Source organism: Leuresthes tenuis, unplaced genomic scaffold (assembly GCF_036924035.1).
Source record: "Leuresthes tenuis unplaced genomic scaffold, fLeuTen1.0.hap1 SCAF_24, whole genome shotgun sequence".
Classification (NCBI taxonomy): Eukaryota; Metazoa; Chordata; class Actinopteri; order Atheriniformes; family Atherinopsidae; genus Leuresthes; species Leuresthes tenuis.
The window spans coordinates 25,918,688-25,931,556 of NW_027325378.1; the positions used below are offsets into that span (position 1 = coordinate 25,918,688).

General features: G+C 38.7%; 1 protein-coding gene across 1 annotated transcript in view; it reads right to left on the minus strand.

The window, feature by feature from the left end:
* The window catches only part of cubn (cubilin (intrinsic factor-cobalamin receptor)), a 219,538-nt gene extending 207,302 nt beyond the window's left edge, over window positions 1–12,236 (minus strand). Inside the window, exons 1-6 of the mRNA XM_072378302.1 lie at window positions 12,142–12,236; window positions 11,782–11,911; window positions 5,834–5,929; window positions 5,066–5,104; window positions 4,878–4,979; window positions 3,400–3,503 (exon numbers count right to left, since the gene is read on the minus strand). Coding sequence (XP_072234403.1) covers window positions 3,400–3,503; window positions 4,878–4,979; window positions 5,066–5,104; window positions 5,834–5,929; window positions 11,782–11,911; window positions 12,142–12,236 — 566 coding nt within the window. The remainder of the gene's footprint in view (window positions 1–3,399; window positions 3,504–4,877; window positions 4,980–5,065; window positions 5,105–5,833; window positions 5,930–11,781; window positions 11,912–12,141) is intronic.
* Window positions 12,237–12,869: the final 633 nt, after the last annotated feature.

Below are 12,869 nucleotides of genomic sequence, written 5' to 3' on the forward strand. Positions count from 1 at the left end.
TGTATATTCCTTCTAGCCAGAGAATTCTTCACAGTCCAGCTACCATTTGAGATTAGAATGAAAATAAACGCAATCTAGTACAATTAAGATAGTAAAAAAAAAAAGAATGTCCTTTGGATATGCAAAAATGCAAATATTAATTAAATGATTGATATGAAATATCCATCCATCCATCCGTCACAGGGGCAGCAGCTTGAGCAGAGAAACCCAGACGTCCCTGTCCCCGGCCACTTCCTCCAGCTCTTCCGGGGGGACCCCGAGGCGTTCCCAGGCCAGCTGAGAGACATAGTCTCTCCAGCGTGTCCTGGGTCTTCCCCGGGGTCTCCTCCCAGTGGGACGTGCCCGGAACACCTCCCCAGGGAGGCGTCCAGGGGGCATTCTAACCAGATGCCCGAGCCACCTCATCTGACTCCTCTCAATGCGGAGGAGCAGCGGTTCTACTCCGAGCCCCTCCCGGATGACTGAGCTTCTCACCCTATCTCTAAGGGAGAGCCCAGACACCCTGCGGAGGAAACCCATTTCGGCCGCTTGTATTCGCGATCTCGTTCTTTCGGTCACTACCCATAACTCGTGACCATAGGTGAGGATGGGAACGTAGATTGACCAGTAAATAGAGAGCTTCGCCTTCTGGCTCAGCTCCTTCTTCACAACGACGGGTCGGTGCAGAGCCCGCAACACTGCAGACGCTGCACCGATCCGCCCGTCAATCTCACGCTCCATTCATCCCTCACTCGTGAACAAGACCCCGAGATACTTGAATTCCTCCACTTGGGGAAGGATCTCATTCCCGACCCGGAGAGAGCATTCCACACTTTTCAGGCTGAGAACCATAGTCTCGGATTTGGAGGTGCTTATTCTCATCCCAGCCGCTTCACACTCGGCTGCGAATCGCTCCAGTGAGAGCTGAAGGTCACGGCCTGACGACGCTAACAGAACCACATCATCCGCAAAAAGCAGAGACCCGATTCTGAGGTCGCCAAATCGGACACCCTCAACGCCCTGGCTCCGCCTAGAAATTCTGTCCATAAAAGTTAGGAACAGAATCGGTGACAAAGGGCAGCCCTGACGGAGTCCAACTCTCACCGGAAACGTATCCGACTTACTGCCGGCAATGCGGACCAAACTCTGGCACCGGTCATACAGAGACCGAACGGCCCCTATCAAGGGGTCCGGCACTCCATATTCCCGGAGCACCCCCCGCAGGACTCCACGAGGGACATGGTCGAACGCTTTCTCCAAGTCCACAAAACACATGTAGACTGGTTGGGCAAACTCCCATGCACCCTCCAGGATCCTGCCGAGGGTATAGAGCTGGTCCACTGTTCCACGGCCAGGACGAAAACCACACTGCACCTCCTGAATCCGAGGCTCGGCTATCCAATGGATCCTCCCCTCCAGTACCCCCGAATAGACCTTACCAGGGAGGCTGAGGAGTGTGATACCCCTATAGTTGGAACACACCCTCCGGTCCCCCTTTTTAAAGAGGGGGACCACCACCCCGATCTGCCAGTCCAGAGGCACTGTCCCCGATGTCCACGCGATGCTGCAGAGGCGTGTCAGCCAAGACAGCCCTACAACATCCAGAGCCTTGAGAAACTCAGGACGGACCTCATCCACCCCCGGGGCCTTGCCACCGAGGAGCTTTTTGATCACCTCGGCAACCTCAGCCCCAGAAATGGGAGGCCCCGTCTCCGAGCTCTCCGACTCTGCCTCTTCCGAGCACGTGTTGGTAGGATTGAGGAGTTCCTCGAAGTATTCCCCCCACCGACTCACAACATCCCTAGTTGAGGTCAGCAAAGCCCCGTCCCCACTGTACACAGTGTTGACTGTGAGCCACTCCCCCCCCCTGAGACACCGGATGGTGGACCAGAATCTCTTCGAGGCCATCCGGAAATCGCTCTCCATGGTCTCACCGAACTCCTCCCAGGCCCGAGTTTTTGCCTCAGCCACCGCCGAAGCCGCAGCCCGTCTGGCCTGCCGGTACCTATCAGCTGCTTCCAGGGTCTCACTGGCCAAAAAGCCCCGATAGGACTCCTTCTTCAGCTTGACGGCTTCCCTCACCACTGGTGTCCACCAGCAGGTTCGAGGGTTGCCGCCACGACAGGCACGACCACCTTACGGCCACAACTCCGATCAGCCGCCTCGGCAATGGAGTCACGGAACATGGCCCATTGATATGAAATAAGGGATGTTAAATAGTATAGTTTGATAATCCCATTTTGTCTCCATCTATCTATATCTACATAAGCTTTACCTGGTACGTTTTCCTTTTTCAGTGTAATTCATCATCTAATCCTTGTTATCATTGGACATTCAGATTATGGACTGATCAAACACATTTTCATACTAATTCTGGATATCTAGATTCTAACAGCTAGAGCATGTTATCACAACCCATTCGTTCAGAAAGACCAATTTACGGACATCAGCTGCCATCCATGATTTGATCTCCATGAACATAATTTCTTACTGTAATTTAGTGAATAATTAATGTTCTGGACCAACAGACATTTCTATACTTCCAGCGTTGTTTTAATTGGTTTTGGTCCCAGCCCAAATTTTCACTTGTTTTTAATGCATTTCTTCAGTTTTTAAAAGTATAAAAGTAAATACCATTTAACCTTAATTGTTAAGGCTTCTGAGCTAAATGGCTAAATGCTGCATAGCCACTATGAACAAGTCTTAGGAAAGATAAGGTAAGTTGCATTTTTTGTTAGGACCACAGAGACATGTTTTAGAGACAATTATCAGAGACAGAAAAAAAAGAGCAATGATACCTATTAAAGAAGGCCATGGTATTATCCTCAAAAATTACGGCATGCAATTTTAGGTCAAGTAGAATTAACTACCTTTTAATGTCAGATGATTCACATGATCTAATTTTCACATTTCAGGGAGATATTTTTCTTTTTTGTAATTTTGTACTCATTCTAGCAACAGTAGAAAGTGTGCAAAGTATCTTGTTGCAAAGTCAGGAGATTGGACTGAAGAGAAGTTCCGATGCAATCTGTTGGTTTCCTTAGCTAGGATATTGTTTTTAATTGACTCTATATGAATGACTTGGATTATGTTTAAATTAATTACTTGGATTTCATTGGATTATGATTACAATAAATTGAACTCCAATTGGCTTGAATGGGACTGTATTAGTTAAGTTCCATGAGATGACAATTGTTGTAATTTGGCGCTATATATATAAAACTGAGTTGTTTCTGTTGAGCTTGATAAAAGTTGACACAATATAATGCTCTAATATTGTGGGTACTGTGGAGTAACAGTAATAATATTGTCATCACAAAGATATATGAAAAAAGTACATACAGGCTTAGCTTTTGATATTGATATTTGATAGTTCAAAAGAGTAAGCCGTTAGCAAGAACAGGGAGGTTTAAGACTTACGTGAACGATCCAAGACTGTTTACACAGGTTGCGCCATTCTGACAGCCTTGCAAGGTTCCCGAATACAACTGACATTCATTTACATCTGTTGCACAGTTGGGGCCCTAACACATGTAGCAAGAAAAGAAGATGGCAGAAGCAAAGAAAAAAATATTAAAATGTAATATCAATTGAAATTGATGTTGAAATTATATTTGGTCTTGTATTTCTTTTTTAATAGACACAAAAACTTGTCATTTTTAATATATTTTGATTAGCAGACAAAAGCACAAAGGAAATTATTTCCATTTGTTCTTATAGATCAACTTCCTTGTATTTGGAAAACATAAACAAATCTAGATTTTGACCCAATCTGTCTGAAAACGCTAAGCAGTTGGTAGATTTTGTTTGTTTGTTTTTTTTGCCATTCTCAATTTTGACACCCTAACCTTTTACCAGATTAATCTCCTGTCTGTACAAATCTTATATATATATATATATATATATATATATATATATATATATATATATATATATATATATATATATATGCATTACATTCAATCAAATTACCTGTCTTTTCCTCTCTACCAACTTTTTCGAGTTGCTAGCATCAAGTGCTAGGTTTGTTAGTATTTTTAAAAGAAAGTGGTCAGTGAAGACGTGGAAACCCATTCATACTTATGTCTGCTGAACGTAGATTCAAATTAATTTAGATATTTCAGATTTTACTTTTTTCCCATTGCAGAAATCCTTCAGACTTTATTTATGTAGCACATTTTAAAACATATTTCACTAATGGCTTCACAAAAGTAGAGAAAATATTACAAAATCAAGACAAACATCTTAATTAGCACGGAGGCAATGTAATATAATGACATAAAATATCATAGGGCAGTAGACATGGGCATGGGTATACCTAAATGGTGCATCTGGTCTTGATTTGAAATCCTTTTCTAAGCAGTTAGCATTCATTGTTATGGTCTCTATGTTGTGCTTAATTCTAAATTAGTATTTATTTAGATTATAGAAAAGCTGTATGTTTCTGGTCACCTGACACACCACATGTTTATTAGATAAAACTATCTTGGAAATTTCTGTTGCTTCTCTGTTGAAAAGCAAATTTCAATCAATCAGATCAACAAACCATGATTGGTGGAACAAGTTAATTCATGGAAACTTGACAAAACTAGTTGGGAGAGCAACTAAAAGCCAAAAATGCAGAAAAGGGATGTTATTTGCTTTTCTTTCTAAGAACAAATACATGACAACTGTGATGTACCTCATGCTATAGCAGCATCATTGCTAAACTATTTTGGGGCCAACATTGTTGACACACCTAAAAACCTGCCCATTTTTCAAAGATGTGGATTGGTCCAAACCCCTGTGCAGTAGCCAGAAAGCCAGGTAAGATGGATTCTCTTATAATCATGAGCTAGCAAATCTCACAAGAATCAAATATCCTCGCAAGGTAATGTTTGTAGCAGTGGGGAACTCACAGCCCAGTTGCTGGGACACACACAATGATAAGAATTCAATAAGTTCAGGCATGTTCCTCCATTCTGGCAGGGATTACTGTTGCAAGACACCTTCTGGACTGTCTGGAGGAGAAAAGAGATGAGAACCATGACTTGGATGGTACAGTCCTCAGTGTAGACCATAACAACAAACATCTTTAATTTCTTACCAATTCAAGTGCATCCACTTGGCTCTCCAGTGTTGACACCTGAAAAGTATTTAAGAATAGACAGAAAAATATGATTATGGCAATGACTATGTAAACTGGATATATAATAAGTTATTTTGGAGAGATAATTTAAATTCTTAAGAGCTTTATAAATATGAAAAATGATTCATTTTAATTCAAATATTTACCATAGAATTATAAGAGGTAGTTTAGTGAGGTGAATTAAACAATAAATAAAATGAAATAAATTATTTGACAACATGTTTGTGCTGCTAATACTATTTTGACATTATACACCTTCCTAACTGAACTGATTACGGAAATAAATTATAAATTGTAAAGGGGTAATGTACATAATTTTAGGCACCAGTACAAGAGGAAATAACAATTTACCATAAGAGGAAATACTTTCCCACTTTGTGCCAGTTAGTTTCTGTTCATGGTATTGAGCCAGAATTGCTATGCACGCAAACGTTCCAGCGTTTCCACCACTGAATAAACAAGATTTTTCACATAAAAAGACTGCCACAAAGAAAGGGATGTGATATGAGTCCAAACTGGCCTGTTTTATAAGACAGAGAGATTCATGTGTTTTTCAAATGACTGTACTTTCGGTTTCACTTTCAATTTTGGCTGCGTTTGTAGTTTGAGTTGGTATTACACGAACGCCACACAGTCTTTTTCTAAAATCGTACATTACTCCTTTAACACTGAGCTTTACTAGTTAAATCTAAGATTTTTATCCAACTAGAACTAATTTTGTCCTACCTTGGTATCAAGCTGATTTAGCTTATTAGTGATATCAGGTGGAACTCCTCCTCCATGAGCCTTAATGTCATCAAGATCTTCTTTGTTGGCTTTGATCTGAAATCAGACAATTTATCATTAAAAGCTTACCAAAATGACTGGTATTGAAGGAATTGTGTGGTCTTATGCCTGAGACACCATAGAAAATGAGCCCCACATGAACATGGGCATAGGCCTTTCCCACATCAACAAAGCATATATTACTAATATTGAGCAATCACTGTTTTCCTCGAGAGTTTCCCCTTGAGAGCTTGTCCACTAATCTACAGCAAAGTTGTATGGTAATTTGGCTGTAGTTATATGGCCCTTTTCTAGTCTAGCTGACCACTCAAAGTGCATTTCCACTACAAGTCACATTTATCTATTCACACACACTCTTAGAGCGCTTCTATACGGTGTTACAGGCTACACATTTCTTTTTTTTCTCTATCACACAAATTCACATACCGATACATTGGAAACAATGCATAGTTTAACATCTTGCAACAAGGACACTTTGACATTTAGCACAGGAAAGTCAGAAATCAAACTATCAGTTTTCTTTTTGCTTTTCTTTTAATCCTGAGCTACAGCCGCCCTACAATTATTCCTCTAGAATGTCAGGCTTAAATAACAAGAGGACTCCACAGTATCCTGGCACAGACCTCCTCGGAAGGGCTTTGAAATGTGATCCCCCTGAAGTCATAACACAATAGTGTGGATCTTTTAGAAAGGGGACCACCATCCCAGTCTCCCAGTCGAGAGGCACTGTCTGTGACCTCAGTGTAATGTTGCAAAGGACATCAGCAAAACATCCCAGCAAAGTCATACAGCTTATTTCAAACAAATCAAATGGCATTCAAGGGTTTTATAAATGAATGAAAAATAGATGTGTATTTTTGAGACGAAAAATATTAAACTGAATTACTAAAGACATGTTTTTAAAAAGTTACTTCACAAATAAATTAATAAAATTATAAGACGCTGCATTGAAGTCAGTTTACATTTAAAGATATCTGTATTTTCAGTTATTACCACATCCTATTGAAGGCTGTTCCAAGAGCTTAAAATTAAAGACAAAAAGCAACTTTGACAAATGTTTTAAGTTGTTTAATGCTTTATAAAACAGTTAAAAGAAGTTGAGGACTTGAGTGGCCTTCCAGGCTACTGAAATGTTAGCATTTCAGAGAAGTATTTTAGTGCAAGGCAACTAATAAAATGATCTAATTCAATTTAAAATTGATACAAACACTTATGGGAAACTAGTTACTAGTTTAGCATGTGCCTTTATATAGCTCTTAATAAGCACTCAAGCAGCAGAACTTTGTAATGAACTGGTCAACCACTTTGTGGCATGGTGTGGGAGCGATTACTTCATCTTGAACAAAATAAACCAAGGAGATGAGTGTGAATTTAAGAAGGACCCAGGAGTAAACGAAACTCTGTCTCCATCTTAGGTGGAGGTGGTTGAGGAGTACAGATACCTGAGAGTCTATGTGGACAGCAGACTGGACTGGAAATAAAACACTGAGGCTGTCGTAGAGAAGGGACATAACAGACTCTATTTCTTTAGGAAGCTTAGGTCCTGCAGTAGCTTCACCAAGATGTTGTACATCTGTAGTCTGTAGTGGAGAATGCAATCTGCTTTGCAGCTATTTGTTGGGGCAGCAGCAGTAAAGCCAGAGACTTAAGGAAACCTAACGAACTGATGTTGAAGGCTGACTTTTCCTGGAGACTGCTCTGAAGCCCCTGGACCTGATTGTAAAAAGAAGAATGCTTCACATACGAATGAACAATCAGAGCAACAATGACCACTGTCCACATGGCATCCCGTTGAAACAACAAAGTGTGATAAGTATGAGACTTCTTCAACTAGGATGCAACATAGAGAGAAACAGGAGGTCATTTCTGCCATCAGCAATAACAATTTGAAAAAATAATTACTGTAACAAAAAAATTCCCTTTGCAATAAGTAGGTTTGTTTTGTTGTCATTATTCATTTAATTTTTATTTCAACAGCTGTAACATCAATAAAACTAAAGTATTTTTCTAAATGTTTGCCTGAATTATATAGCTATTATTTTCCAAAAACCTCTGATATTGGGGGAAAGAGGGAGATTTTTTTCAAATTACAGTCTTTTTTATGTGGAGTTTGCACCCCCCCCCCCCCCCCCCCCCCCTCCCAAAAAAAAAAACAACTGCTATGGTGAGGCTTAATTTCACCTTAAAGACTATAGAAGTGGGAGGAAGGAACTAGATGGCCAGTAATCTGTACAATATGACTTTCTTGAAGAAAATGTAACCATTTAAAGATATATTTGAGGTTTTATTGACAAAACAATCACTTTTGGAAAGCAAAAACTGATGTTGACACATAATTCCCCCTTTAAATGTTATGGAATATGGTAGAAGGGAACCAGTTGGCCTGTTATCTATGCAATATGACTCTCTTGAATGAAATCAGGACATTTTATGGTATAGTCATCATTTTATTGTCAATAAGTGTACAGTAATCACCTTTTGGCAGGTAAAAACATCAGTAAGGGCCTTCATTGAGCCTTTGAAGGGCATTGTAGAGGATAGAAAGAGAAATGTATGAGAATGTATACCTATAATTTGTACAGCTGAACTTATTTGAATCAAATTGAGCATTTTTACAGAAGAATTTGCATTTTAATTTGCAGGCTGCAATCAGTTTTTGGGCCATAAACTGCTGTAGGCCTAATTGTTTATCATTATATTATGAACTGTTGGTTCATAATATGCCAAAAATAACTTTTCTGAATAAAATCAAACCATTTTAAGTGTAAACCAGTGTTGAAGTAGAAAGTTAGTTACAGTGATCATGTTTTGGCAAGTAGAAAACTATTTTATAGATTATGCTGCATCTTTGGCTTGATTCTTAGTAATCAACGGTTTTGAGCAGAAGTTCCATAATTCACAGTAATGAACATGAATGGAAATGAGAGTTTGTCAAATAAATCTCCCACACAGAGATCATATCAACTGCACTTTATATTCCAAACACAAACGAGAATAAGGCAAAACACATGCAGTCAGTAAAGTAGCAACTGCTTGAATACCGTTTCAGATTAGATTTACAGCAATTGCACTTGTAATAAATCCGAAAAAGCGCAAATGTTTCACAACAACATACAACAACATTTCTCTGTTAACACGGACATAAAGTCACGTGTATTGGGGTCTTACGTCGATTTGATGCAGAGAGGAACAAATGCAGACCAGAGACACCGAAAGAAAAAGAGCGAAACGGTTTAAAAGGGCTGTTTCTGACAGACGATCACTTTTTGGTACAACAATGGCGCCATCTGCTGTTGTGAACAGAGAAACTCGTGCTGAGGGCAGTCATTGGTAGTCATTACAGTACTGACCACTTGAATACTGGATGTTTGAAGAGAGAAGGCGATGGAGCAATGACGGTAAATCTCTATAGTCAGAGACTGTGCAAGGAGTTGGGATAAAAAACCCTTCACTCACCCTTCACTTACTCACTTCCACTCGATCTATGCTGTAGGGCTATGAGGAGAGCTAGTGCATAATAATAATAATAATAACAACAACAACAACAACAATAATAATAATAAGCGAGTATGCGGAGTGAAACAACGCAAATCTTACGCGAACATATTTGAGGCTGAGATAGAGCAAAATCATGGACGATTTTGAAATTATGGCTTGAAGCAATTTTTAGCTCTCAAAAATCGGACTTGTCTGGGTAAAAGAGGACATGTCTGGGTAAAAGAGGACGTCTGGTCACCCTATTAATTGTAGTAATATGAAATAACTGTACGATGTTGGCTAAGAAAGGGTTGCCAAGGTGTGCAGTATCTCTCAAATTATTTTAATCTCACATCTAATAAGAAACTTACATTATTAGAAATACAAACACAAGCCAGTTCAATGATGTCTTCTCTCTATTTCTATGATACATTTTTTGCCTTGTAAATTCTGGTTTGTTTTCTGGCCAAATTGTATTTTTCTCACTGGTTTGCTAAAGGACATGCAAAGACACTGTAAGTGTGCAAAGTCATTTTCATATAAAGTAACTGACTGTAAAGACACAACAGCCAGTGGGAAACTATCCCCGTTAACATCAGTGAACCTCTCAAGATAATGCCAATGCAGGGAAAGAAAGAGAGGGAGAGACATTTGGATCAGAAAAGTGTGAAGTGAGGGAGAGAACAGGGAAAAGACTGATCAATGCTCTTATATTTCTCATAAGGCTAAATTTAGTGTCACCAGATGAATACCATTATTAACAGCAGATTTGTGTTTTAACACCTCAGTTTAGGGCATCTCTGCCCATTCATGTTGTGATGTTTCACCTCTAATCCGAAAGGCTTCTACAGTTCTGAAGAACGTCTTCAAGATCTAAGAAGAAGTCCATTTGCCCTTATTCGAGCTCTTCTTATTTTATGTCTACAGCACAGCAGATCAGCAGGGCGACTCAGAAGTGTCAGGGTAGAGTGAAATGCAGCAGGTAAGTGAAATTTGACATAAAACTCTTCATATAATATAACTGGCTTAGGCAATGTCATCAGATGTCAAAACTAATTTAGGCTTCTTTGGTCCATTCAGCCATTTCTTTTTAAAATATTTCCTCCTTGAATCTTTTGCTTTGTTCTTTTTATTTCCTTGATGAAAGACTAGATGGAGATATATAAAATATTAATGCCCTGGGTATTCTTTTTTTTTTTTTTTTTGAGAATGAGTCAAATTATTTCATCATAAAAAATTAATTTAAGGGTTCTGAAAGACAACCTCTCATTTTTCTCCAAAACTCTGAGTGATTGATTTTCTGTGCACAGTGGGGGGCCACGCTATCTATGGGATGGACTTTTCATCATAAGTGAGATAGTTAGAATGATGTTCAAAGATATTTATAGCACTATTGTTAATATTGGAGCAAAGTTTAAATGACAGTCCTGTTGACACAGGTAGTGTCTCTGACACTACAAGGCAATCAGGGAATTGGGAATGTTTTTCTCCTGACAGAAATGGCTACGGTTACTATGAAATATTTTGCTGCGTTTTTATTCAAGTAATGCTAAGTGATTTTTTTATAATGCTTTATCATATACATCTGTACATTTAGCACCATTTTTGATAAAATTTTATTTTTATACATTTTATAGAAAGGTTGTATATGTGACTACCTGAATGGTTTTAGTTTACATACTGAATCCACCAGCTCTAGTATATGTAGCACTTGATCTTTGGTCTTGCTATGTCAGCTTTCAAACTTGTTAATCATTTACTGACTCATGTGAGTAGCAGCAGGCTTTTGGTTGTAAAAAGCTGTTAAGATGTTGTAATGACAGACCATATAATATGGATATAGTTAGATACATTTTCTGGCCTGTTTGGATAATATAGGATAATAAAGGATAAGATCACTTGTATCACAGCAGCTAGCACCTGTAATATTTTGTTCTATTTAGTCAAGAAATTGCTTAGGAACTGAAGGATGACGTGATTATCTTCTGTGTTTGTGTTAAGAAAGATGCGAGAATTATATTTCATATGCGTAACATAGATTTTTGGGATTTGTATCACACTGATGCCATTCTTTCAAAGCTATCATTATGCTGACTGTCACTACTCCTTTTAGATTTTGTTTTCTTGTTGTGAGGTTTCTCATGAGATATAAAATGTTTGGAATCAAACTTTGTTTAAACCATGAAGTTAGCAATGGCAAATATAGTAATGTTATAATGTACCGGCAGTGATTTTTTTTTTTTGTCTCATAACTTCAATTGATTTCTTCTTTTTCTCAATATTTTATTTACTCATTGTCACTGCAATATCCATTATATGAGACTATTGACAGTTCTTGTTTTTATGAACAACAGTTATTGTATTATATCACATCATATCAGATTTGAAGTGATGATAAAATCTAAGCTTACCTGACCCAAAAGCTGGGTGAGATCTTCATTTCCCACTTTAATTCGGCCTGATGCTGAGGACTGGAAGCGGATGTCTTTATTGTCACCAGTTGTGAAGACAAGATGACCATTGTCTGACAGCATTCGAGGCCTACAAAGTTAAAAAGCGACAAGAGAAAAGTTCAAACTAAGCAGATTTTGTTTTTGATTCAGTTCCAAAAAACATTTATTTCATGCTTTCGCACATTCTTCTAAAACTGATCAAGGCTTGTGACAGACCTTTTCCACTATCAAACAATACACAAGCGAATGAGCACTATGCAGCACATACTTTTTATCACACAAGTTCTCCTTCTTTGTTCACTAGAAAACCAAACTCACTGTGTCAGTGGTGCATTGTCCTTTGGCTCTCCCTGCAGTCCCACCAGAAAGATGAGTAAAAAGAAAAGCCATGAGAGCCACTGCATCCCAGCCATAGAGGACAGATGTCTTGGTTGTACACTCTGAATAACTTTACTGGGTTTCACATCCTCCCATGCTCTAATATTCACTTCTAAGACTTTGACCTGACATAAAGAACATCTCAATTTACCAAAGCAGGTTAACTGTGGTTTATTCATTATGGTCCACTATGGTTTAATTTCAGTTTGCAATTGTTGAGTCAGAATGCCCCTCACATGATTCTGGAAGATGAGTAACCTGTCTCATGTGATTTCGTATACATATGCTGGCAGTAGATTAACACCACAGACAAATATAAACTTGATGTTCCATAAATGTAGATTCTGTAAAAACAAAAAAAACTTAATTTTTGTTAAATTAAAGAGTGATATATTATTACTGTTATAATACTGCACAGTAACTACACAGTAACTTAGATTTGTAAAACATGCTTAGTTTTTTTTCTTTATACAGAAATTCACACTGTTATCCTTATCAACTTTGTCATGCTAAACTATACAACACTGTTGCCTCTCTATTTCCACATTCTTAAACAGCTAGAATTTAAGAGTCTTGTGGAATCCCCACTTTTATCTTCCCTGCTCCACTTAAAGTCAGTCCCATAATGACCATATAATCTCTCAATGCTTGGACAATAATAGCACTAA